Raw genomic sequence first — 26,002 nt, forward strand, 5'->3', positions numbered from 1 at the left:
AAAAACTGGCACAAAGGGGTTTAACACCCACTTTTCAAGTTATTTTAACAGTTTTTAAAATTTTTTTGGATGTCAGAAATGATTTAGTTTAGTCCAAAACAAAACTAGCAGCTGACAGACTGATCCTACTTAATTCTTGATATGTACATAATTCAGAAATGGTTACCTTAGGAGATTTAAGTTCTCCTCGCCGCCAGTTAGTATCAATTCTGTGCTGTCTGATATAAGCACTTTTCCATGGGCTATGTATGAAGCCTGGTTTTAATACTTTCCTTCTCTTGATATGCAATGGTTCGTCAATCCCTAAAATGAATTTAAAAATAAAAAAAAAAAAGAAAATCTTGTCAATTTCACCAAACATCAAACAACCTCTCTTCACCCCCAAAATTTAAAGCCACCACTGACTTCATATATTATGGTGACATAATCACTTTTGCACCAAATACTGTTCCAACCCAACCTCATTTGTTGTCCTGTGCTTCAGGGATGTCAGCCTGCCCCCCTCCCTATACTAGACCTTTTTCCTTTTCTTTAGAACTACCACTATTGAATAATTGGTCCTTTTTCATATTTTTGCTGAAGGCTTTGCTTCATCCTTTCTAATAATGAATACCTTATGTTTCTGTCTGTAGCCCACTTGCCTTCTCTATACATCTTTTTCCTCTGGTTCATCTAATTATTTGCTTCAGTCTTGGTCGTTGCCAGTACATGGATGACTCCCACTTCTCCATTCTTCTCAAATCATTCTCTGATACCTATATTTGCCAGTCTTGACTAAACTGTTCTTTCAAATTAATGAGTGCTTCAAAGTCTGAAATACATTTTCTGGGAAAAGAGTTCTCTCTCTGGTGCTCATCCCTGCTGACATTCTTAATCACACATGCTTGGTTTCCAAGCCCAAGAAGTTACAGAATCATTCTTGAACCCCCACTCTTTCATCTTTCTTTTCTCAATACTGTCATCATAAGAACAAGACAAGAATATATCTTTATTTTGGCCCTGTCTTCAGTGAAACCTTTAAAGGCAGGGATTGTCAAAGGAGGCTAATGGGATAAGAGAACTCCCATTCCAATAGGATTTGGCACCTCGCTACCTCAGGCGCCTTTAAAAATTACAGGTTGATTCATACATTATTATATTTTAGTGCCCTTTTATGGATTTCTCCTAAAGCCCTACTCTCTAAATTTCAGGGAAGGATGATTGTCTGTGTATGTATCTCCAAGGTCCAGGGCCAGAACCCTGTAGTCATGTCACTTCGACATGCTAGGAAGAAAGAAAGGTTACTTACTTTGTATGCAGTTAGTGGAGTTCTTTGAGATATGTAGTCCCTAGCTGTATTCCACTCTAGGTTTGCATGTGCTCCATGTGCCTGACATCAAAAGAATTTGCTAGCAGTGTCTGTTGGTCTACCCCTTGCCTCATTGTGCTCTGAACCGAGGGCATAAGTGATGACCATGGACCGACCACCTCACCAGTTCCTTTTCTACTGCAAATAACCATAGGATAAGGCTCACAATAGAAAGAAAGGATGGCAGGTAGTGGAACACAGATAGGGACTACTCATCTCTAAGAACTCCAGTTACGTATGTAACCTTTCTTTCTTCTTTGAATGAGGGTCCCTATACGTATTCCACTCTAGATTACTCACATGCTGTATTAACTCAGGAGGAAGGTCCAAAAGAAACCTTTCTGTACTATGGATTGAAGGACTGCTCTGCCAAAAGATGTGGCTGTCGTAGAGGGTTGCAATGTACTGTTTTGTGGAGGCATGATCAGAGAGCCTTGTGTTGCTACTTTACAGATCTGCTGAACAGGGATATCTCAAAGTGAAGCTACTGACAGCTTGGGCTCTGATGGAGTGGGCCCTCACTCGTTGAGGGAGAGGGGTGGCTATTAACTCATAACACAGCAGGATGCAGTCTCAAATCCATTTTGAGCCCCTCTGTGAAGATACGGTTTCTCCTTCATCTGTTCACAAAGATGACAAACATTTAAAGAGATTTCTAAGAAGGTTTTGTCCTTTGTAATTAGAATGCCAATTCTCTGTGGACACCCAGAGTGCAGTGTCATGTTCTCTCTAGTGGCATGTGGCTTCAGGCCAAAAACAGGTAAGTATATGACCTGATTTAGGTGAAATTTCAAGATTACTCTGGGGATGAATTTGGGGTGTAATCTTAAGGAAACTGTACCAACGGAAGACTGTAAAGATAAGTCTGCCATGAGGGCCTCTGGTTCACCTATTCTCCTGGCTGAGGTGAATGCAACCAGTAAGGCATTCTTCATAGATAGGATGATGAAGGAACATGACATTCAGGATTCAAACAGAGCCTTTGTCAATGCCAACAGGATTAGGTTGAGGTCCCACATCAGCGTCGATTTTGGTATGGTCATAGGATGGGTGAAGATCAAACACTTGTCATCAGGGGATGAAAGGTGATAATAGCTTCCAAGTGCACCCAAAGGAGGGTGAGAAAAAGACTCAAATGTTTTTAATGAGAGGAGGTAATCCAGAATAGCAGGGATTTTAGCACCTTCTAGGGGTATCAGACGATGCTGAAGAAAATGTCATCCATAATGTATCTCCTTGTGGAATCTTTCATGCTGTTGCTAAAGATGGATTGTACAGCCTTTGAACACAACTTTTCTCTTAATTTTATAACATTTTAGTTTTTTTAATCAAAATGTCACATTGTACCAAGTCAACCATCTTACAGAATCTAAGCATATTACATCAACATATTGCTATTAGACAGGATGGGCAGGGATGGTATCCCTAGCCTCTGTTTGCTAGAAGCTGGGAATGTTCTTATGTTCTATCACTGTTACTTTTGTCTACCAAACTCGTAACCTCATAAAAAAAATCAGCATAGTTTGACAAGATCTATTTTCCATAAATTCACAAAGATTGGCATTAATTATATTACCCTCCTTTGATTCTTGACGAATTAACTTCCATATCAGCTGCTCCACTGTCTTACCCAGGAGAGATATCAGACCGACGGACCTAAATTTACCTGGCTCATCCTGTTTACCTTTTTAAAATATTGGTACAACATTAGCTTTCTTCCAGTGTTCCAAGACTTATTGAGAATCAACACTAATTGTCTAGCAAACTCCCCAGAGAGCGCTTTTAAACTCTTCAATGCAAGTTAGCTGGAGCTGCTGATTTTAAAATGTCTGTCTTTAGTAGCCGCTGTTTAACATCTTCCTGAGATACTAGTGGAAGGAAAATATGTTGTCATATGATAAGACTGGGTCATCTATGTTTTTCCGAAATACAGAACAAATATTTATTTAATACTTTTGCTAAGAGTCGTATTGTTCCCAATATACTTTTTGTCCTTAACTCTGCCTGCCATATATTTTTCCTTTTGTCCCTTTGCTTCCCCTATCAATTGTTTACACTTCCTAGATTTTCAATTCTATTCATTACTATCAACTTCCTCTTTATTTTATTTGCTATATATATATATTTTTTATTTTATTCACAAGTATCATTCACAATTTTTCTGATTAAATTCTTCATCACAGCTGATCTGGCTCAATTGTTTTCAGCTTTGTGAAACCAGCTCTTTTAAAGCACCAAGTATTCATATTACTGGTCTGCATTTTATTCTGTATCCACATTATAAATGTGATCAAGTCATGATTACTTGAACCTAAGCTACCCTTAATTTTTAGTTCTATGATCAGTTCCTCTTTATCTATCAAGACAAAGTCTCATATAGAATTTTCCCCATGTTGGATGCAACACTTTGAGTTAAGAAATTGTCATCTATAATATTTAGAAATTCCAAGGACATTTTAGTTGTGGTAGTATGTGATCTCCAATATGTCATTGAAACAGATTTCTCCAGGATCCTGCATCTTTTCTCCTACACATTATAAATAGATGTGTAAGGAGCTGGTCATCCTGTTCCCAGGTATGATTTGGTGGTCTATAGGAGACACCAACTAATACCCCATCTTGTGCTCTGTTAGGATATTGATCCATAAGCATTCAAGATCAATCATTTCTTCTGAGTTACGAGGGACTCGGAAACAGGTAATGCCATTTTTGACAAAGTGCCACTCCCCTTTCTTAAATGGATTATGACCATTGATTTTAACATTGTAATCACACGAATCATCCCACCAGGTTTCATTAATGCCAACTAAATTCATTCATGCTCATAAATGAGCAATTCTAATTCCTCTTGTTACCCAGGCTCCCAGCGCTGGTGTATATGGAATTAAAGAATTTCTTCCCTTCATGTCCTTTGGTTATCTGGATTGATTTTGTTCTCAACATCTCAATTTTGTGCTAACCGAGTAATAATATATTTCCTCTTTTTACCCTTCCCTTTCGTTATTAGTTTAATGCCCTCCTAACTTCTCTACCCATGCTGTCCCTGAGGAGGCTTGTTTCCCTTCTACTGAGGTGGAGGACATCTAAACTATACAAGTCCTCTCTCCCCACAGAAGGTGGACCAAATGTTCTCCAAAACTAAACCCATTCACCCTATACCACTTCACTTCCAGAATCTTCTATCTTCTGTCTTCCTTCAGTCCTGGGACAGAAAGGATCTCAAGGAAAATCACTTGGACATTCTTTTCCTGAAGTCAGTTTTCATCTGCGAGATATCAAACAACAGTGTCATTATTGCCAGTTTGAATCATCCATGGATCCTTGCCCATTGACTTCAAAAGCCTACGCAGTCTTAGAATTACATTTCATGTCTTGGCTCCAGGAAGAACACACACACCATTCTGTTTGCCAATCTGTCCTTTGCAGGATGTTCTTTGAATTCTTCTGAGTATTGAATCTTCAACAAAAATGGTCTGTCTCCCTTGGACGGCTGAAGATATGTTTGTGGGTAAGCTTGGTTTCTACAGGTTGGGCCAAGCTCCCATCCACAGGTATGTCCCCTACATCCCACCATTCCCTTGGACCAGCTGGATCTTCAGAGATATCTTCCACAGTTCCATGTTAGGAACCTGGTATCTACTGGAAACCTCTAGCTGTGTGGAATTCCTCCTGGTCCTCTTCTCTCTGGTGGCTGCAGCCTACTCATCTTTGTCTGTGTAGAATGCTGCCATGACTTCTTGCACCTTATGAACTGCTAGGCCTCCTCTCTTACATCTTCTTCCTCTGACTCCTTGGTGGCCAGCTTCTTTCTTTTTTGAACCTGGCATACTGATGTTTCCTGAACTTGGCTGTCTAGAAACTCCTCAGCTTCTCAATAATCTCTCTACCTGCCCTCCATTCCAAGGCTCCTCTCCTCCAGCACAGCCACCAACTTGCACTTCATGCGTAGGAAGTCCCCTCTGGCTTCAGCAAGAAAAGAAAACATGTCACATACACTGTAGGACACCACCACTGTTCCATTGCTGGCCATCTTGAAGCACATGTGGGAGCAAACCTGCAAGGAAAGCCTCTCTCACTCTCTCTAAACTCCCTCATACTCTCTTATTAGCTTCTTCTGTTCATAGCTCTTGAGTTTGCCTAGCAAGTTTCCCTGATTAGATCAGCTCTGCCCCACATCACCAGAGAGCAATTAACCACTCAGACTTTAATCAGCAGGGCTGATCTAAGCTCCAAGTGCCAGAGCCATGTGGTCCTTACCAAGGCACCAACAAACAGATCTGTTTCAGCTGCCTACACAGGAGCCCATAGTTCAGCCTACACAGTCTATATACCCAGAGGACAAAAAGTCAAACCACCCCACATATGGGCATGTAAGGTCCAAATAAATGGGGGCAGCTAACTAAATTAGTTTTGAGAAAGAACTGGACAGATTTATGAGTGTGATTATATGACAGGGTTGCCTGTGATGGTGAGAGGCAGAGCTCAACAACTTTGGGGTCCACTTCTAAGTTTATGTCTTATGCTCCTAAAAGCTCATGTTTCAGGGTTTCAGCTGTTCACCTTCAGGGATCAGAAAGGTATTCCATCCCACTCCCCTCCCTATGTATATTTTTTCCTTTATCTCCTTCCTCAAGGACCGCCATGGTTGGAGAGGTGATGGACAGGGCTCTGAGATAGCATCAAGCATTCTTTCTCTCGCAGGTTGTTGGCTGGCTGGTACTTGCTCATGTGCTCAGGGTCTAACTGGTTGCCATATGTGGAAATGGGAAGGAATTTTCCCTTGGTCAGATTGGCAGTGACCTTGGGTTTTGGGGTTGTTGTGGGTTTTGTATTTGTTTTTTGGCCACCTTCTGCAATATGTGAGTGCAGATCACTTGCCAAAATCATCATCAAACATTTCCCTTTTATTGTGGGACACTGGTGCACCTCTATCCTCCTATTCTCAAGATACATGTCACAGGCAGTCTCCTGTGGTCTGCAATGCTTTGGTCTAAGTTTGGTTGTTGGACTCAGTGTGCTCATACAGGGTGATGTTGGTGGCCTGTAAGACACATGAAGTCACATTAGATGATCTGGTGGTCCCTTCTGGGCCTTAAGCTCTATGACTCTGAAATGGCAGAAATTGTTTACAGGTTTTGTGCATTGTACACAGCTCCAGAAGGTTTATGTGTAGGTGGGATACTTGGTGGGTTCAGATACTTTGTGCCACATGCTTGTCCAGCTAGGCTCTCCATTCTGGTAGGGAAGCGTTTGTGATCAGTCTTTTTGTGGTTGGGGGAGGGACAAAGCCTGTTTCTCACTTCTCAGGAGAGAGGCGCCTGAGGTTTTTTGTTTTTTTTTTTTTGGGGGGTGGGTGGGGGAAGTTTGTCAGACTGTCCTTTTTTGGCCTGTAAGCATCAAAGGTGAAGCCCTGCGAAGGTGTCACGTAGGCACATGAGTCTATGTCATCTAGGAGGATTAGACAAGTTTGAACAGTCATCTGGTGGCTCCAGTGATGCTGCATGATGAGATCCTTCATTCAGTAGGAATCTGTCCTGAGGTAGGGATGCCTTGGCACTGGTTAAATCTAAGGTTGCCTCAATAAAGTCTGCAGTCAGTGTGGGAACTAAAACTGACTTTTCTACTTTTATTTGGAGACTGAGTATGGACTGTCTGGTTTCCTGTACACCATGTAGAGCTCTCCCATGAGTAACAAGCCCTTAAGGTAGGGGAACACTGAAGACCCCTTACAGTGGAGATGGGCTGTCACTAGCAATAGCACTTTAGTGAATACATTCAGTTCTGGTGAGAGGCTGAAGGGGAGCATTCTGCATTGGTAGTGGTCCAGGTCCTCAATGAAACTCAGGAATCTCCCGCGTGCATGATAGATGTCTATGTGGAAATAACCGTCCTTTAAATCAAGAGCTGAGTCCAGAGTGATCATTCTGAATCTCAGAAGGCAGATAAAGACATTTAGTTGTCTGACAGCTAGTATCAACCTCTTTTCTTCTTGGGGATGAGGAAATATCTTGAGTATTTTCTCCTGTGCTCAAGAAGGAGGCTCCCAGATGGAGTATAAGGTCTACTCCTTGTCTGAGAATCCTCTTGTGGGACAGGGGTGGTCACTGGAGAGGGACAGGGGGAGGGAAAAGAACTCTACTGTGTACCCATTTCGTGATAATCTCCAGAACACATCAGTCTGATGTTATGAGATGCCAAGCCTGGAGGGAAAAAAAAGGCAGGTAGCCACCAAATGGGGCAGAGGAAGGATCGGAGTGGGGCCTCATCATGCAGGCCACTAGGAATCTTCAGAGCCTGTACTCATGGACTTGATAGGTTCAGCTTGGGAAGAACCAGCAGATGCTGCACTTGGAGGGGACATAAAGCTTCCCTGAAGCAGGAGAGGTATTTGTTGTCGTTGTCACTGACTGAAAAGTCCAGGGGCAGGACACACAATTCCTGGGCCCTGGACATAACTAGGCACCCCTTATGGAGAGGAGCTTTGGTGGCTTGGGGGAACCCCTAATCCTAAACTACTAAAAATTACACTTAAAAACTATTTACACGTAAGAACAGGCTTGAAGAAGAAAAACACTAGCTAATATCGTGGACACAGAGGGGTTCTGTCTTAGACCATGGGTGGTAAAAAGAAATGGAAAGGCAGTTGGTCCAAGTCACCTTTCATGCCTTTGTTTTAAGGCATGAGGAAATGAGGGGTGCAGGCACAGACCAATGGACATTGCTAGCAGAAATCGTCCAGTCTCAGGTGCATGGAGCATACGGACACCTAGAGTGGAATACGCACAAGGACCATGACTCAAAGAAGGATTGTATCCACATGCTCCATCCCTACACTGGCTCCCTATTCATGCAAGTAAAAATAGATCTACATGTTTTTCAAATTCTCCAAGGTCTTGCCGTTTTCTCTCTGACCCCTATACAAATCTATTATCTTGCCTATTTCACGGTGCTCTTCTTCGACTCTTTACAGGGATTCTGCCACACCAGTGTAGGCTGCATCCCCTTTTGTTTATGGAAACTCTGTGTCTATCATCTGAGCCACTAAATTACCACTTTTCTTCAAGTCTAACCTTGAAACCTCCCTGTTCATTTAGCCTACAGTTGGCACTAGACCACACTGCTCTCACTTTTTCCTAATTACTACATCATTCTATTCTCCCCTTGCTACTGCAAGAATACTTCCTTGTACCTTTGTCAATTTCACAATTCGGTGCCTTTTGCTCTCACTGTACATCACTTTCCCTTTGTTTGTCACTGTGAATCACTGTACCCAAACTCTTTAAAGTATTCGTTCTATTCTCCCAGAAACTATAATGTGTTCTGTGATAGTTTGTATGAAAATTTACTCTAAATTGTAAAAATCATTTTATAGTATATATAATATACCAAACGGACACAGCATATATAGGTCTTTATACTACATATAACCTTTTTATAGATATAATGTTAACATTTAACTGCAGTTTATTTTAAAATATCACATTAAATATTTTCTACCTCTGCTTCAAAGATACTTATTACAGAGGTCAAGCATTAGTAACAAATTTACACTGAACTGAATTCCTTTCTCAAAATGTTAAGTTTCTTACATAAATGAAATGAACACCCATAGCTACTTCTACCACTATGTTAGCATTTTTCCTGAGCCTTACCCTCCTCTTTGCATTTCTCTCTCCACAAGAGGTTATCCTCAGCCAGAATTCTCCAGTAACGGCATGTCTGTGCTGCCTGCAGAAGGTCCTTGGGTTCCAGGAATGAAAGCACATATAGTGCCAACTGTAAAGAGGTAGGAGAATAAACACTGTCACTCACTGAACACAGTGATTGAGATGCAGACAGTCAAAATAGATGTATTAAAACAATAAATTGAAATATCAAACAGCCCAGAAGTATTAGAGACCTACAGTACATTTCTATAGGAGCAAAGTACTCCTGGACAAAATTGTTTTAATAATACCTTGAGATCCATGCAAAAATGTCACCTGGGAAATATTTTCTTTAAAAGAAACGAGGTGCCAGGTGTCGGGATTGTCTACTGAGTGTCAGACCTATATAATTAAGTTATGCAAATTATAAGTTATCAGAAACGAATTAGAGATGATTAGTTTGTGGTATACTATAATATTTGATTATTTAACTAATATTCAGAACAAAGCAAGATTATTGTGGGAAATGGATTTGACAGTGCAAAGAACAGTGGGGATATATGTGGGACCAGTGAAAAAAATGTGCTTCCTAAATAAAAGTGAGCAAGCAGTAAAACCTGAAGTCTAATTAAAAATGCACAATAAAGCACTTATACAGAACACCCAGCTAAACAAATGGCAAAGACACAGGTTTGTGATTCCGGAGTAAATTTACAAAGTAAGTTTCTGTAGTAGAAACAGTTTGTGCCAATAGAAACAAATGACCAAAAAATGAATTTCAAAACTGATACTGGGTTGAGTGCAATGTTATCACAGCAAACACACAAACATATAGTGACTGTCCCAATTGTAAAATTGAAAACTAAGCTTGTTTCCTATAGTAAGCATAAGATGACCCCCCGTGGAGCAAATTATCTTGCCATGCTTATGTTCCACTCAGCAGAGCTTAAACAGTTAAGTTCCATGTGTGCTTGAGTTGAAGAACAGTGTGCAAATGCAGTTGATCAAACAGGTATATAACCTATTTACTGAACAGAATGCAAAAATATTCTTATGAAATGTTTTATAGAATACTAGGGTGCATAAGGGATATAATAAATTATATTAATGTAGATTGTAGATTTCAGTAAGTTTATGTGGTGCATTTTAAAACTCCCATTAAGTACTAAGAAATAAAGTAGTATTTTAACTTATCTAGATGGTAACATTAGAGGTTACTGAGTTAATTTAGTCACCAGTTGGCTGGGTTAAACCAAATGGTGAACAAAATAAAACTAGACCGCTACATACAATCTGCTCCACTGTCATATATTATAAAATCTCCTGAACATCAGTACTGGATGAGCAACAGAAGACATCTAAAACAAAATCAAGGATGTTAGTCCTCAGTTTCTGGAGATATTCAAGATGCTACTGACACTGCTCCTCTGCTGAGAGAAGTAACACACATCCATCCAATCACTGAAAATGAAAAACAGAGCGATAAAGACAGGGGCCAAGCAGCAGATCCACATCAGTGGCTAACAGATCACTGCAAAGGGACAGTTTTGAGAAAAAAAACCTTCTTGTGCTTCTGAACTACAGAAGGCTTCGGGCAGCTTCACTAGGAATAACACAACATGGTATGTTTCTTTCCCCACAGTATTCCTCACAAACAAGTAAAGGATTTCAAAGAAACCGGGTGCAGAAAACACGTATGTCAATATTAGTTACATCCACTGTGCATATTTAGTTAATATTCATAGTATATATTACTTCCATCCCCTAACAAAAATGATCCACTTAATGCCAAAGGACAGCTCCGACACTTTCCTCAGTTAAGAAGATAATATACTAGCACATGAAAGGAAAAGAGGGGCCATGACTTTCTAAGGAATGCCAGAGAATGGAACATAAGAACAGTCTTAATATACATGAAGAAAATATGGAACATAGTAGACCATATTCTAACACCAACATAACACTACTAAGAATGCTTCCCTATTGACCTGACAAGAGTCTGAGTTGTTGACCTGCAGGCAGTGGTGAGCTGGAGCCAGTTCGCACCAGTTCACGCGAACCGGTTGTTAAATTTAGAAGCAGTTTTAGAACCGGTAGTTAGGGCTCCCTGAGCTCCCGGCCAGGGAGGCTCCCCTGGCCCCTCCCCCACCTTCCCCCCTCTCGCAGAGCCTCAGCGTGCCATGCTGCCAGCGCTCTGGACCACTCCTGGGCAGCTCTGCAGCGCCTGCCACTTTGAGCAGCATGGTAAGGGGGATGGGGATGGGGCTGCGAGCTCCAGCGGGCCACGCGGCAACCATACACTCTGCCCTGAGCAGCATGGTAAGGGGGCTGGGAGGAGGGGTTGGATAAGGGGCAGGGAGCAGTTGGAGGGGGCGGTCAGGGGATGGGGCGGGGGGGTTGGGTAGGCAGTCGCTGCCCCAGAAAGTCCCAGCCAGGCTGGGGCAGCCCCCCAGGCCAAGGGGGCCTCGACTTGCGGTGCTAGGGAGGGTGCATTGTGTCGGGCTCAGTGTTATAGAAGGGGGCTGTTGGAGACAGGGCCAGCTCTAGGCACCAGCAAAACAGGCAGGTGCTTGGGGCGACACATTTCTAGGGGTGGCATTCCAGTGCCAGCCATGCCACCCCTAGAAATGAGCGTGCTGCCGTTGCTCAGCTTCTCCCCCCTACACGGCAAGTCTGGGAGGGAGGCAGGAGAAGCGGCAGTGGGGGAGTGGAGGTGAGCTGGGGCAGGGAGCGGTTCCTTTACCCCCCCCGTTACTTCCTGCGCCCCCGCACACCCTCGCTCACCTCCGCTCCGCCTGCTCCCCTGAATGTGCTGTCTCTCCCGCACCTGAGACGGAGGGGTGAGAAGCGAAGCAGCGGCATGTTCAGGAGAGCAGGCGGAGCGGAGGTGAGCTAGGACAGGGGGTTGCGGGGGGGGGGGAGCCGTAGGAAGCAATGGGGGGGAGAATGCGGCACGCCTAGGGGAGGAGGTGGGGCCGGGGATTTGGGGAAGGGGCAGAGTTGGGGCGGAGCATGAAAAAAAAGCAGGGGTGGCCAAAAATTTTTTTGCTTGGGGCGGCAAAAATCCTAGAGCTGGCCCTGGTTGGAGAAGAGGCTCGGTGCTAGAGGGGGGTGCATGGAGCAGCACGGGGCTATGGAAGGGCTGCGGGGCCCCGCGTCCTGTCTTGGGGCAGGGGCCATGCTGCGGCTGGTACCTGCGCTGCGCAGCTATCCGGGCAGCCGCTCCGGGGCCCCACACGCAGAGGCTGATCCGATGCCGCCTCGCTCAGCAGCCGCGGCCAAGCTCCATGCTGCTTCCTGTCTGGCCCAGGAAGCGTGACCAGCTGCACTGGGCAGGGAGATCAGGCACCATGTGACTGGGCACCGCATAGGGCCGGGGAGCCAGGCCCCTGGCAGCAGCAGCCTCCTCTGCCCCAGGAGCTGGGCAGGGCTGGCTGGTGCCATGGCTGGGGACTGCCTTGGGCTTGCTGGGGGAAGCCCCCCACCCCCCCCCAGTCTCTCCCACTCCTGTGCTGTGGAGCTGTCCGGCCTCCGCCGCTCGGGGGTGGTCACATCCTGCGGTGGGGAGTCGGGCAGACGGCTGCCTTTGCCTGCAGGGAGCCACCGCCCCACATGCCGGGAGCAACCCCACTGATGCAAGGGCTGCAAGACTCCTGCTCCACCAACAGGCACCTGAGATGGAGAATGGGCCTGGGGAGGGCATGGGGGCAGGACAGAGCCTGGGGGAATGGGAAGAAGCAGGACAAAGCTTGGGGGGCAGGATGGAGCCTGGGGGTGGAGTGGGAGGGGGCAGGACAGAGGCATATCCCTTAAATCAGAACTTTTTATAGGGAACCAGTTGTTAAGTTTTTGGCAGCTCATCACTGCCTGCAGGGTACATTGAAAGATATTTGTTTACCCAGGGGATTGCCTGGAGGTTAGAATAAGGGGATTGGCGTTTTTGGGTCCTTGTTGCTGGGGAATTTTCTCTTTTAATTATATAAGTAACACTAACAGACTTAATGCAGATTTAATAATGCATACACTTGGAGAATGATAGGTGCCTATTACAAATCAAGAATAAATTTGTATATGTTGACTTTTTTTTAATGTGAAGAAGTTCTACAAAACAGTATTTTATTGTCTCCTAAAAATGTGGAGGGGATGATGATCAAAACATATACGCTGATGATACAGAATATATGCAAGACTAAATCTGGCAAATCAGTCAAGAGACAAGACACTAAATAACCAGAAGGAAAACGTGGTTAAAGAAAACCTATCTAAGCTGAAAGAACTCAAATGACTTACAGTACAACATGGAACTTATCTCAGTAGTTGAAAAAAAGTCACTTGGACAGATTTTTTGAAGATTTTAAGATGCCTAAAGATGCAAATAGGCACGTCTGAAAACCCCACACGGTACCTAAATATCTTCAAAAATCTGGCCTTTAGCTCAGAAGCATACATTAATCTGAGAATTACATAATTAAGACATGGCAGTTTGTCAACTTGTAGTACTCTAACACCAATTAACAGTGTTTACATTGACAATACTGAATATCATAATTAGCATGGAAATGTTTAAAGGTGATAGATGATGCGTTACATAGTCAAACAGCACCCAGAGCCCAGCATTAACTGATCATCCTCACCTCTTTTGGGAGCAAGGAAATAAAGTCTCGTTGAAACTGGGGCTCTATCACTTGCATCATATGTTTCACTTGTGTTGGTTCACAACTATCAATGAGTTCATCTAAAGCAAGTAACTTCTCTGGTCCACTCCAGCTCTATAAGAGAGAAAGATATGTTCAATGTTTGTACTATTTTAGTATACAATACTTATAAAGCTACTTTGCAAAAAGCCAGTATGCAGGATACCCAATGATAGTGTGTTTAGGCTTCCTATGGGTAAGTACCTTACCACACAAAATAATTTGTTAGGGTTTTTGTGATAATCATTGGAAATTAAGCAAAATAAAATTGATGGAAAATGTTTAGAACCCAAACTCAAGTGCCAGTAGACAACTTTATCTATTGTATTGATGAGTATAATCTATAACATAAAAATACAACATGAATAGTTAAAAATTGTACATTGTTTTAAAATCAATTTAGAATGTGTTGAGAGCACAGTGATTAGTGCAAGAGTACTGACTCCAATGAGTATTCAAATGAAATGTCCAAGTTCAGCCATCAGAATTTCACTGTTCCATTAGAAACTTTACTTAGAGTGTGGGGGAGAGAACGAAACCAAAAAACACCAACTGGCAACTTTCTCTAAAATACATCGCTTTGCTTATTGTCCAAAGGTTATTACTGCTATATGTTCATCTGCCACAATGTTATATTTCAGAATCCTGGCTGTAAACCAATATTTTATTTTGTAAACATCAATTTACTAAGTAAACATGGAATTTTTACTGGTAATTTTCTTACTTCAGATTCTTACTAATGGGCACCATAACATTTGATGACTTTAAATAGGCACTCATCTGAGAGTACAGCAGATTAGCAGCAGCATTTGCAGAAAAATTAATAACTGAATATATGCCATATCTGACAAGCATGTCTTTCTCAAACTCATCTATGCTGAACAAATTTTGATTTGTTATGCAAAAACAATTTCAAGAGAAAAAACAATAGAAAACTGATTTAGCAATCAAATTAGAGCATGAACAAAGTGTAAGAAAGGACAGAAAATGAAACAGCAACAGTGTTTTCTAAGTAGATTCATATTCATATTTTTGAACATATGGGTTCGTCTAGAATGGCATATGCAAGTAAATTAACACATTACATTACAGTTGAAAGAGCTGACTCAGATACGAGAAAGCAAGATAGCTTAGAATTAAAATTCATATGCCACTTTAACCTGTGCCTCAAGACCTAGATTTGCAGTATTGTGCACTATCACTCTTTGGATTTGAAATTAGGGTATATTATTAAAGACCATGTACTACAATGCCTAGACATAGCAAGGCAAGTTAAGGATAGAGTAGAAGTCAGAAAGATGAACTATGAGCAGAATAGTAATTTACTCCTCTTTATGATGTAAATTACATTAACTCATTAGAAATATTAGGAAAATTAGCTCCTGATTTCACACTTTTTGTTGGAAGACATTGCTAAGTTTTGAGGACTGGGATACGATGTTAGAGGAGACTGAAACCGGAACAATAGCATTCCCTGCTGACAACTGTCGAGATGATGTAGGCTGGTAGAAGTATGTCTGGGATTTAAAAATTTTAAAATATACATTTTTTGAAAAACGTGGTCTCAGTGGAGGTTTCAAAGATGCTCCTACCAATAGCTTTTAGAGCTCTACAATAGGACTCTTTCAGTGGGAACTCTCTCAATTGAAAACTATCAATCATCCAAACAATAAACCATACTTCTGAAAATCCTTTTAAGTAAAGTAGTTAGTGTGCATACACAGCAGCTGCTTATCTCATCAGCTGTTTTAAAACGGTTTTGTTTTTTATTCCAAGGCCCTAGTTGACTAGAAATGTTTGCAACATTTACTCTGATCTATCAAACTACTTTTGGATTGTATCTGTATTAGTCTCTCATAACTTTTAAAATAATTCTAAATCAATTTTGTTAGTAATTAATACAGTAAAAATAATTCAAAGAACTTTAATATCAACATTTTGTGCTGTGGCAGATGTTTACCATAGTTGTAAATCAATAAAAATTGTTAACGGCCCCTAAATTCTGATGACACTATTGCACATCAGTGTAAGTAATCCTTACTCTTATCTTTACTGATAAAATAAAATGTAGAACTAAACTGAGAGGCACACACTGCCCTCTCCCTCCCCCCGCCTTCACAGGGGAAAACAATCTTTAAGACAGTAAAATCTATTCCTTCAGCTTTATAGGTTGGCTAGAGGCAACAACCCTTCCAAACAATCAACTGCTAAAAGACTTTTACTCTAGGGAGCTCTCCCGATTGGTCTTTCATATTTTTAAAAATAAACTGGTAACAGTCAGTAAGAGATCTCTGATGGAAAATATTTGGTGTGGAAAATTTTGTTAAGAGTGAGTAGTCTTGCCAGATAAATACAACTATATCTGTTAATGGAGGAATGACATAATTATCTTCATTAGATTAGCATCTCTGTGATCTATAGATTGACCTGTTAGCAAAAAATGGCACACAGCACATTCAGCAGAGACAGAGAGGGGAAGGAGTAAGTGTGTGTTTTATATAAACAACAACAGTGAACATGTTTGTAAAGTAAATAGGTGCCAAGCAATGATGCAAAATTTCTAACATTTTTGTTCCTGAGCAACTCAGACATTTTATATTCCTAAAAATGTTCCAGGTAAAAAAGCTCCATTAACCCTCCTCCACATTCGTGGGAATATTGTAGCCTGTAAGCATATATGTTGTGATAACTCATGAACCAGTGGCCCTCCAACTATGCAGTTTTAGGAAACAGTTATTTAGGCACATATACACAATTCAGCTAAGATAAATAAAATGTAATTTACCATGAAAAATAATTTTTCTGTATCAAAACAGTATGTGGGGTACAAATGTAGCCCAAACATATTGCACTGTCCTCTGTTTTTAGTAGCTCTGTGTGCACATTTGCTTCTAGTGAGAGTATCTTGTACTGTAATAGTTAGCATATGCTAATTGGATAATGGATTGCAGTGACAGCAGTTGCTGCATACAGTTACCCTACAGTAGAAGGTACTCCAGGGAGGTTGGTCCCTTCAAATCCAGGCATGTTTGGTATCCTCAGCACAGTGGACTGATGGTGGCTCTCTCCCAACCATTCTTGAGGGGATTGTCTGTCTAGGTATTAGAGTAGCAGCCGTGTTAGTCTGTATTCGCAAAAAGAAAAAGGAGTACTAGTGGCACCTTAGAGACTAACCAATTTATTTGAGCATAAGTTTAAGGAGACTCTTGAGGGCATTTTTTGTGTTCCACAATTCAAGAAGGTGAACAAACGGGCATGATATTTTGCTTCTGATCTTAGAAAAGCGATTTGCAACTCTGAAAGTAAGAAGTTTTGTGATGACAGCTTATTAAATGACAGTGACGTTGTGCGAGATCATGTCAAGAGTAGCTCTGAAAAGGAAGACTACTTTTCATTGACTGTTCATCAGGTTCATTTTCAGATAGGAGGAGCTCATGTTCAGCCCTGGTATAAGACTGGAAGAAACATAGTTGGGGATAACTTCACCAGTGTTCAGCTTCCTGAAGATCTATTTAATGAAAATTTGACTTATGTTGGAGCAAGTCAGCTGTACAGAATGAGATGCATCCACGTTGGAGCAGAGAAAAACTGCCATCAGTGTTCAGGTTTGCTGGGCCACTTACCCTGGCTTCCTATGTTCCAAAGAAGGGCAAGTTGATAATAATACTATCGACGATGCATCATGACAAGGTTCTAGGAGGAGACAAAAAGAAACCCCACATAATTCTCCATTATGACACTAAAAGTGCTGTCAACAACATGGGCCATCTTGCAAGAATGTACTCCTGTGGGTGCAAGATACAAAGGTGGCCAATATTTCTTTTCTTCAACATGCTTGATGTTGCTGGCATCCCAGGTTCCTTATTTGAGTCAGCAGTGATCCTGCTTAGCACCACACTCAACCAAAACAAGGCACTTATTTCTTGTCAGTCTAGGAGAATGACTCGAAGATGCACATATAAAGAGAAGAATCCTTGATATCCATCATCTCACCATGCCCATCAAAGCAGCGCTCTCATCCCTTGGCTACTATAAAAAAAACAGATACCATGGGATCACCCTGCAGACTTGGCAGTGGAATCTGTCACATTTGATTAAGGTCATTTGACCACAAGAGCTGCAAGCAATGTGGAGAATGCAGTGAATTTGTATGTGCTGACCACGCCACATCAATGCTGGTGTGTGAAAACTGCATGCAGGCTCACACTGAATGAAACTCCAGCTAGTTCTTTCAATTTGCTAGTTAAATAAAGGTTTTTCTCCCTAAAACATTAAAAAATTGTTTCTGATTTCTGAACCCATTTGGGCTAAAGATGTCAGCCTCACTCCCTCCTTTGTTTTCTCCCACTGCTGTTTTTGTGCCTTTCCTACTCCTAACGTGTGTCTTACTATCAAGAAGCATTTATAAAATATTTTACATTGTAATATATAATATTTAACACTGTGAAGACCACTACATGGACTAAAAACACATATTGTGGACTAGCTGGGTGGAGGCAATTAGATCTCTTTCCTACTCTGGGTGTAATCAGGGCCCCTAGTTTGAGCATATTCATACTTTGACCTGTTCTAGGTTTAATCTAGGTTATTACTTTTTAGTGTGCTGTTGAATTCTTTTAGTGGTTGAAAGGTGTGTCTTATGGAGATACCTGAAGATGGAGAGAAGGGGCTCTTCCTGATCTCCTTTTGGGAGGGTGAACCAGTGTGTTGGTTTTGCTGTTGAGAACACTGCCTTTAGTTCCCTCAAACATGTATTTGGATTGGATAAACATAGTGTGCAGGGCAAAACATAACTATGTTGACTGAAGCTGTCATGGGATAAGAGGGAAGGTCCTCTCATGGATTGGTAACTGGTTAAAAGATAGGAAACAAAGGGTAGGAATAAATGGTCCGTTTTCAGAATGGAGAGAGGTAAATAGTGGTGTCCCCCAGGGGTCTATACTGGGACCAGATGATACAAAACTACTCAAGATAGTTAAGTCCCAGGCAGACTGCAAAGAGCTACAACAGGATCTCTCAAAACTGGGTGACTGGGCAACAAAATGGCAGATGAAATTCAATGTTGATAAATGTAAAGTAATGCACATTGGAAAACATAATCCCAACTATACGTATAAAATGATGGGGACTAAATTAGTTGTTACCACTCAAGAAAGATCTTGGGAGTCACTGTGGATAGTTCTCTGAAAACATCCACTCAATGTGCAGCGGCAGTCAAAAAAGTGAACAGAATGTTGGGAATCGTTAAGAAAGGGATAGATAAGACAGAAAATATCATACTGTCTCTATATAAATCCATAGTACGCCCACACCTCGAATACAGTGTGCAGATGTGGCACCCCATCTCAAAAAAGATATACTGGAATTAGAAAAGGTTCAGAAAAGGGCAACAAAAATGATTAGGGACATGGAACGGCTTCTGTATGAGGAAAGAGTAATGAGATGACTAACGGGGGAGATTATTGAGGTCTATAAAATCATGACTCGTGGAGCAAATAAATAAGGAAGTGTTATTTACTCCTCCTCATAACACAGGAACTAGGGTCACCAAATGAAATTAATAGGCAGCAGGTTTAAAACAAAAGGAAATATTTCTTCATACCATGCACAGTCAACCTGTGGAGCTCCTTGCCAGAGAATGTTGTGAAGGCCAAGACTATACCAGGGTTCAAAAAAGAACTGGATAAATTCATGGAGGATAGGTCCATCAATGTCTATTAGCCAGGATGGGCAGGGATGGTGTCCCTAGCCTCTGTTTGCCAGAAGCTGGGAATGGGCAACAGGGGATGGATCACTTGATGATTACCTGCTCTGTTCATTCCTGCTGGGGCACCTGGCATTGGCCACTGTCAGAAAAGAGGATATTGGGCTAGATGGCCCTTCTGTCTGACCCAGTATGGCTGTTCTTATGTTCTTAAGGAAGGCAGTCTTTGATATGATGTGGACCTATCCAAGTGAGGGCTTTCTACTCAAATACCAGAACCCTGAATTGGATCTGAAAGTGCGTGGGAAGACGGTGTAGGTTGTAGAACACTGGCGTGAAATCTGGTCTAGTGCTTGTTCTGCTTAGGAGATAGACCACTGTGTTGTATCTGTTACAGTTTCTTCATGAACATCTTGTCTAGGTGGAAGTAAAGAGAACTGCAGAATACCAGAGAGGAAGTGACAAATGTGTGAATTACTGTGGCTAGGTCTCTATCTGAAAGAAATAGTCTCTTTGCCAGCCAGAAGTGGCAGAAGCTGGACACTATCCTAGCTGCTGGGAGCAAACACCCTCAGTTACAGGCTTACCAGCTCCTCAAAGGGATTACCTCTACTGATCGACACTATTATGCATAGAAAATGACTTTCCAATCCCAGTGTGCCAGATTCCCATCTCTCGTCAATCAAATGAGGAGGTTTCACAAACTTTGACCATATTAGACAAAAGCCCCCTTACCACAATAGTATATAAGTGGGAAAAGTTTAGGGAGAAAGTAAAGAAGGGATTAATATTTGATGTAATTCTGCCTCCAGAGGAACTTGGCAGGCACTGGATTTTTGGTTTCATGAGGAATTTCACTTTCAAAATTTGCAAGACAGAATTAAAACATTTTTTAGAATGCCAAAATTATATATGATATAAAATGGAATATCTAAAGATTCCGTTTCAAAAAGGCTGAATGTTGAATGAACTGGATATTTCAACCTTATTGAAATGTTTCTTCTCTTCTTTCAAAGCAAATTCTTGTTGAAGTTGACTCATTAATCAAAAGCAAAACATTTTGCAGAAATCAGTATTTACTGATGGGAAAAAGGTTCCACTGGAAAATTTCCAATCAGCTCTACTCTCTGTTTCCCCAACTGATTATGTCTTATCTGTTTGTGCCCTTTAAAATATAAGCTTCATGGGGCAGAGACTTTCTTTTAGTTGTCATGTTCAAAGCACATAGCTCAGGTCAAATAGTAAATGAAAAGACTTCATAGAACATTTTAGTGTTCTTAAAAGACTCAGACATTAGCCTGGAAATTCAAATGAATGGAAATATACAGTTAATAGAACTCAAATAACTATAACTCTACTTCAGTGCCACCCACACTATCCTCAGAACAGGTGTCTGAGACCAGGATACGAAGTTGTAAGACCAGGAGACAAATCCGCAAACAATGCACATCTCAATTGAAGCAGTGACCCTAGAAATTATAAAGTGATTTTATCGAACTATTTCAATCAAGTTCATAGAGATTATATGCTACTATAGCATTTAAAGTAAAATGTACACTAACTACAGAAAACCGTTTGTGTCTTATTTTGAACCATTGAGTATATGGAAAAGAAAATCTCTGATCATCAAAAATGACCGATTCAAGACAAGTGTTTGAGACAAATCCCCCTAATTATACAGAATTATGTTGTACTGAAACTGATCGTTAATATCTGAGGCTATAAACCTCTTAATGGCTGAACTAAAATTTATGTTGACACACCTGTGCACCGGGTGGAAGACAAATCAAATCACACTTATGTAGCAGAAATATACATTCAAAACCAAAGTCGTATATTCCAGAGTTTCTTGATTCTACAAGCAGCAACATAAGTAAAGTGGATTTAAGTTGTTCCCAGCTCCATGCTATGAACTACTTGAAATTCTTACAATCAGAAGTCCTTCATCAAAATGTTTCCATCTTACACACAAGGCAGACAGGAATCCTGGATGGCAGATTGGCAGGAGCTGGACAGGCATTAAGGTTGCATAGGCATCAGGAACTGTATGTGTTTCCAATCCTTTGTAAAATTTTCTTTCAACGAGTAATCTTATTTTGACTTCCAGGCCAAGCTTTTGAGAAAACTGCGAAGTTTTCTTAGGGCTTTTTCCCCCTCAACTAATAAACATTTACAGCTGTACCTCCAGTTTAACAAAGTTGGTTTTGTTTTGTTCTTTATTTTTGGTCTGGACGTTCAATTTTAAAATTGATTGCAAAGACACTATCAGTATAGATGCATTTATAGACAAATAGGATAGTGCTACTTAACAGCCATCCTATACTAATAAGGGAGAAAGCGCTCCCATTTTGATTGCCACACAGAAAAAAATCAGACTGTAAGAGTGACACTATCAGTGCATGCTCAGAAACTGCACCATCCTAAGTAATTTTTAACTATACTTTGTGCAAGTTTTTATTTTCCTACTGAGGAATAAAGATAATAAAGGTAAGTGCCCTTGGAGGAGTCAAGGAGACGTGACTTTAAACCTGAAGGCCAAGAGTTTCAAAAGTTAGGCTCCAAAATAACAGGCTTGGTTTTCAAAAGTGCTGAACACCTATTGCTCCAACTGAAGTAATCAGTGGGAACTGCTGCATGATCAGCACTTTTGAAAATCAGGTCACTTATTTAGGAGCCTAAATCACGATTTAGAAACCTAACTTTAGGCTCTTTTTGATATCATGACCTAAAACATTAGTTTAAATGTCTAGTTACATTTTTATTAAAAGCAAATTTATTTGTTACTGAAACAGTTTTTCTGTAGGCTAATATATGTATCTAACAAGTGTCATTCATAACAGTCTGCAACCATAAAGAGGCCTCATTTTGCAGTCCTGACCAGCAAAACTCCCATTGACTAACAGCCTCTTCCTTTCCCATCTCTTCCTACACTCTCAGAAAATATTCAGCCTCTCATTTCACATACTCTGTTTTTCAGGGATTATAAATTCTAATTCGATAGTATGAGTCAATATAGTCATGTAATGTTTAAGAAAAGTTTTGTAAATGAGTTCCAATAGTTCATGGATTAGGAACCCAATCTTATGAGGATCCAGGGACTTCTGTATAGATTATTTAGGTTAATCTTTCTATCTACCCAGTGGGACTCAGTGCTTAGTTTAGAAGCTACCATCAGAGATGCTTAGTTTTGCAGTTCTCAAACTGTGGATTTGTGTCTCTAGGGATAACACGCTTGTTAACAGCAAAAATATTTTTAAGTAAATAAATAATATATAGAGGTGTGAAATAACATTATTGTCAACCATATTGTCCCTCCGCAAATTTGTGTACACAGATTCAATCCTTTACCTCTCTCTAAAAGTGCAAAGTTTCAAAAAGTTCAATGAATAGAAGATTGTTGTTGGAATAGATCTGGACAAGGAGAAGAAGTCTGGAGATAAATGTGAGAAAGGAGGGACAAGCAGTAGAAACAAAAGTGCTACTGTTTGAGCAGCATATTCCAGAAGTCTTTCTGAGTGTAGCCTTCATTGATTTGAGATCTGCCACTAGAAGGGAAAACCTATCATGGCAGCAGGCCATAAGAGAGACCCAGTTTGGGAATATTTTAATGAAGTTCTTCTACCTATGAGTAAGACAGGTATGTGTGCAAAATGCGAATGGTGCAACAAAGAACTGCAAGGACTGGTTGCCTGAATGAAACATCATCATGAGAAGTGCTCCTCTTCAGGAGGAAGCTGTGTTGAAGATGATGAAAAGAACATGTCTGAACATGCAGGCTCTTCAGGTTGGTAAACTTTTTTTATTTCATACTTCTTTCTTAAGGACTGCCTGTTTTCCTTCTGGACTATTCTTGAATTCTCCTGTTTGAGCCAAAAATATACTTGTTACTCTATGATACTATCATTTTAGATGGAGTTGTGATAAAAAATAAATAGCTGAAATAGGCAGATCTTCCTTTTACAATTTCACCTTTAAAGTAGTACTAAGTGTCAGAGAATGCATGAGTAATACTAAATGAGCAGTATGGAAATAATAATTAAATAACTGCATTGACTTATTTTGTTTAGGAGAATCCATCCTGAACATACAGGATTCTGAAAACTATCCACCTTCAAGATCACCATCCTTTTCTATAGTTATCAGAGTTATCTGCTAATTATAGTGTTTCAGTCACATCATGTATGTCACATAGCCACAGTATATCACCTGTAGCAAAAATCTCCATCATCCAGAAACAACCACAGGTAAATTTGTGATAAGAACCAGATTACAAAAAAGAGGTAATTGATGAAAAAATTGCCTGGCTTGTTTATGCAGCTGAGTCTCCTTTCCGTACGATTGAGAACCCACACTTCATTAACATGGTTCAGTCATTAAGACCAGGATACAGTCCACCCCACAGAGCAGGTGTTGCAGGCAAATTCTGGATAAAGTTTAAGAAAGAAATTGAGCAGTGTGCAAAAGGTCTAGAGGGTAAAATTATTAACCTGAGTCTTGATGGGTGGAGCAATGTCCACAATGATCCTGTTGTATGTGTTTGTGTGACAACAGAAGAAGAGAATGTCTTTCTTACAGAAACAATTGATACATCAAGAATGCACACACAGCAGAATACTTACAGGAAGTAGCAGTAAAGGCTATAAAAAAAACTGTGGAAAAAAATTCAGATGTCTAGTACGCAGCTTGGTCACAGACAATGCTGCAAATGTATCCAAGATGAGAAGAAATTATTTAGAAAACAGTGAAGAGAGTCCCAAGCTAACAACATATGGTTGCAGTGCTCATTTGATGCACCTTCTAGCCAAAGACTTCAGTGTTCCAGAAGTAAAGGCTAATGTTGTTGAGATTGAAAAATACTTCCGTAACTACCACTTTGAAGCAGCTACTCTGAAAAAAGTAGGAGAAACCAAGCTAACTCTCCCACAAGACGTGCGATGGAACTCAGTAGTGAACTGTTTTGAGCACTAGATCAAGAACTGGTCTAATCCGATGACAGTTTGTGAACAAAATCGTGAAAAAATAGATGGCAGTGCCACAGCCAAAGTTGTCAACACTGGGCTTAAGAGAAACGTTGAACACGGGCTGAGTGCCCTGAAGCCTATTTCTGTAGCCTGGAACAAAATGCAGGGAAATAGCTGTTTTACTGCTGACGCTGTTGAAATTTGAAAGGAACTGAGATCTTAAAAAGAGAAATATGCAATGACAGAGTTAAATTACAAGCATTAAAAAAACTAATGGGACAAGCACTATCTCATTTTCTTGCCAATATTCTCAATACTCGGTACAAGGGTCAAACCTTAACTACTGAAGAAGAGTGGTTGGCTATGACATGGACATCCAGCAATCGTCCCTCCATAATGCCAACTATAATAAACTTCCGAGCTAAGGGTGAACCATTCAAGAAAAATAAGTTTGCTGATGATGATTTGAAGGAAGTCACACCAGTGAACTGGTGGAAATCACTGAAGCACTTGGATTCAGAGACTGTTGATGTGATAATCTCACTAGCTTCTTCTGCCGGTGTAGAAAGAATATTTTCTTCTTTGGGCTAATTTATAAATTGAGAAATCGTTTGGGACCTGAAAAAGCAGGAAAGCTTGTTTTTCTTCTCCAGATTATGAGCAAACAGGAAAATGAAGATGAAGACGACTGAGTTAACTGTAGAAGCCAATATTTTAAGTTTCTCATGTTGACCTGGCTGACATAGTAGATTTAATTTTTGTGGGGTTTTTTTTCAATATTTCATTTAACTATTTTAGTCAAAAACAATTTTAACAAAAACAAACCTGACTTTAAAAAACTTGAATGTTTAACTAAATTCAAAAATTCATATGCTTGTTTTGTTAAAATATTGTGTTTGCTGTGGAAGAAAAAAAAATCCAGAATACATAACATTGTTGTTTTAGTTAAATAAAACAATTTAAATGTCTGTCTGGTGGTGATCTCCTCCTAATACAGCATGGCAAGAAAATCCTCCAAATATTAATGATTAACGTCTTGAATTGGAGATATTTATGAAGTCACTGGGAGGTGAACTATCTGCATCAATTATCTTTGGTAAATGAAATAACCAAACGATCATTCATTTTCTGATTAGCTGTAAAACTAATCTGAAAAGTTTTACACTTTAAATAAAATAAATCCCTTTAAAAATGTATGGTGTGTACCTTCTAAAAATGAAACCTACATCTATCTCTGAGTTGTGAAGAATATGTATTAAGGTTATAACAACCAACAAGAATGCACTTTTATGCAGAAATCCATGATTAAATCGAGTCTTCCTGACTAGAGATTTAAATCATGATTTAAATCCATTTGATTTAAATCAAATCCACCCTGCTCGTTTATTGTATGTAGTTATAGACTATGTGAAAAAGTAAGCCGCATACTTAAAATTACCAATAAAATACCTCTGTTGTGAAACAAACAACTTTTGATAACAGAAGGGCTTTCAACTGATTAATAGTCAGGAGCTGTGTTGAAGTATATGTTATGTCTAGAAAGAAGCACATATACCAAGTACCATTAATATCTTTCTAGGAAAAAACATCACAAAAGCATACCTTTAACAACTGAATTTGAATGCTTATTGCTGCAAATCATGTAGTCT

At 40.4% G+C, this 26,002-nt stretch overlaps 1 protein-coding gene across 5 annotated transcripts in view; it reads right to left on the bottom strand.

The window, feature by feature from the left end:
- The window catches only part of FBXW7 (F-box and WD repeat domain containing 7), a 286,522-nt gene that overhangs the window by 11,528 nt on the left and 248,992 nt on the right, over positions 1-26,002 (bottom strand). For all 5 annotated transcript variants that reach the window (XM_077815372.1, XM_077815370.1, XM_077815369.1 and 2 more), the window contains 3 exons: positions 13,629-13,763; positions 9,001-9,124; positions 167-303 (listed from right to left, as the gene is read on the bottom strand). In XM_077815372.1, coding sequence (XP_077671498.1) covers positions 167-303; positions 9,001-9,124; positions 13,629-13,763 — 396 coding nt within the window. The remainder of the gene's footprint in view (positions 1-166; positions 304-9,000; positions 9,125-13,628; positions 13,764-26,002) is intronic.

This window comes from Eretmochelys imbricata, chromosome 4 (assembly GCF_965152235.1).
Source record: "Eretmochelys imbricata isolate rEreImb1 chromosome 4, rEreImb1.hap1, whole genome shotgun sequence".
Classification (NCBI taxonomy): domain Eukaryota; kingdom Metazoa; phylum Chordata; order Testudines; family Cheloniidae; genus Eretmochelys; species Eretmochelys imbricata.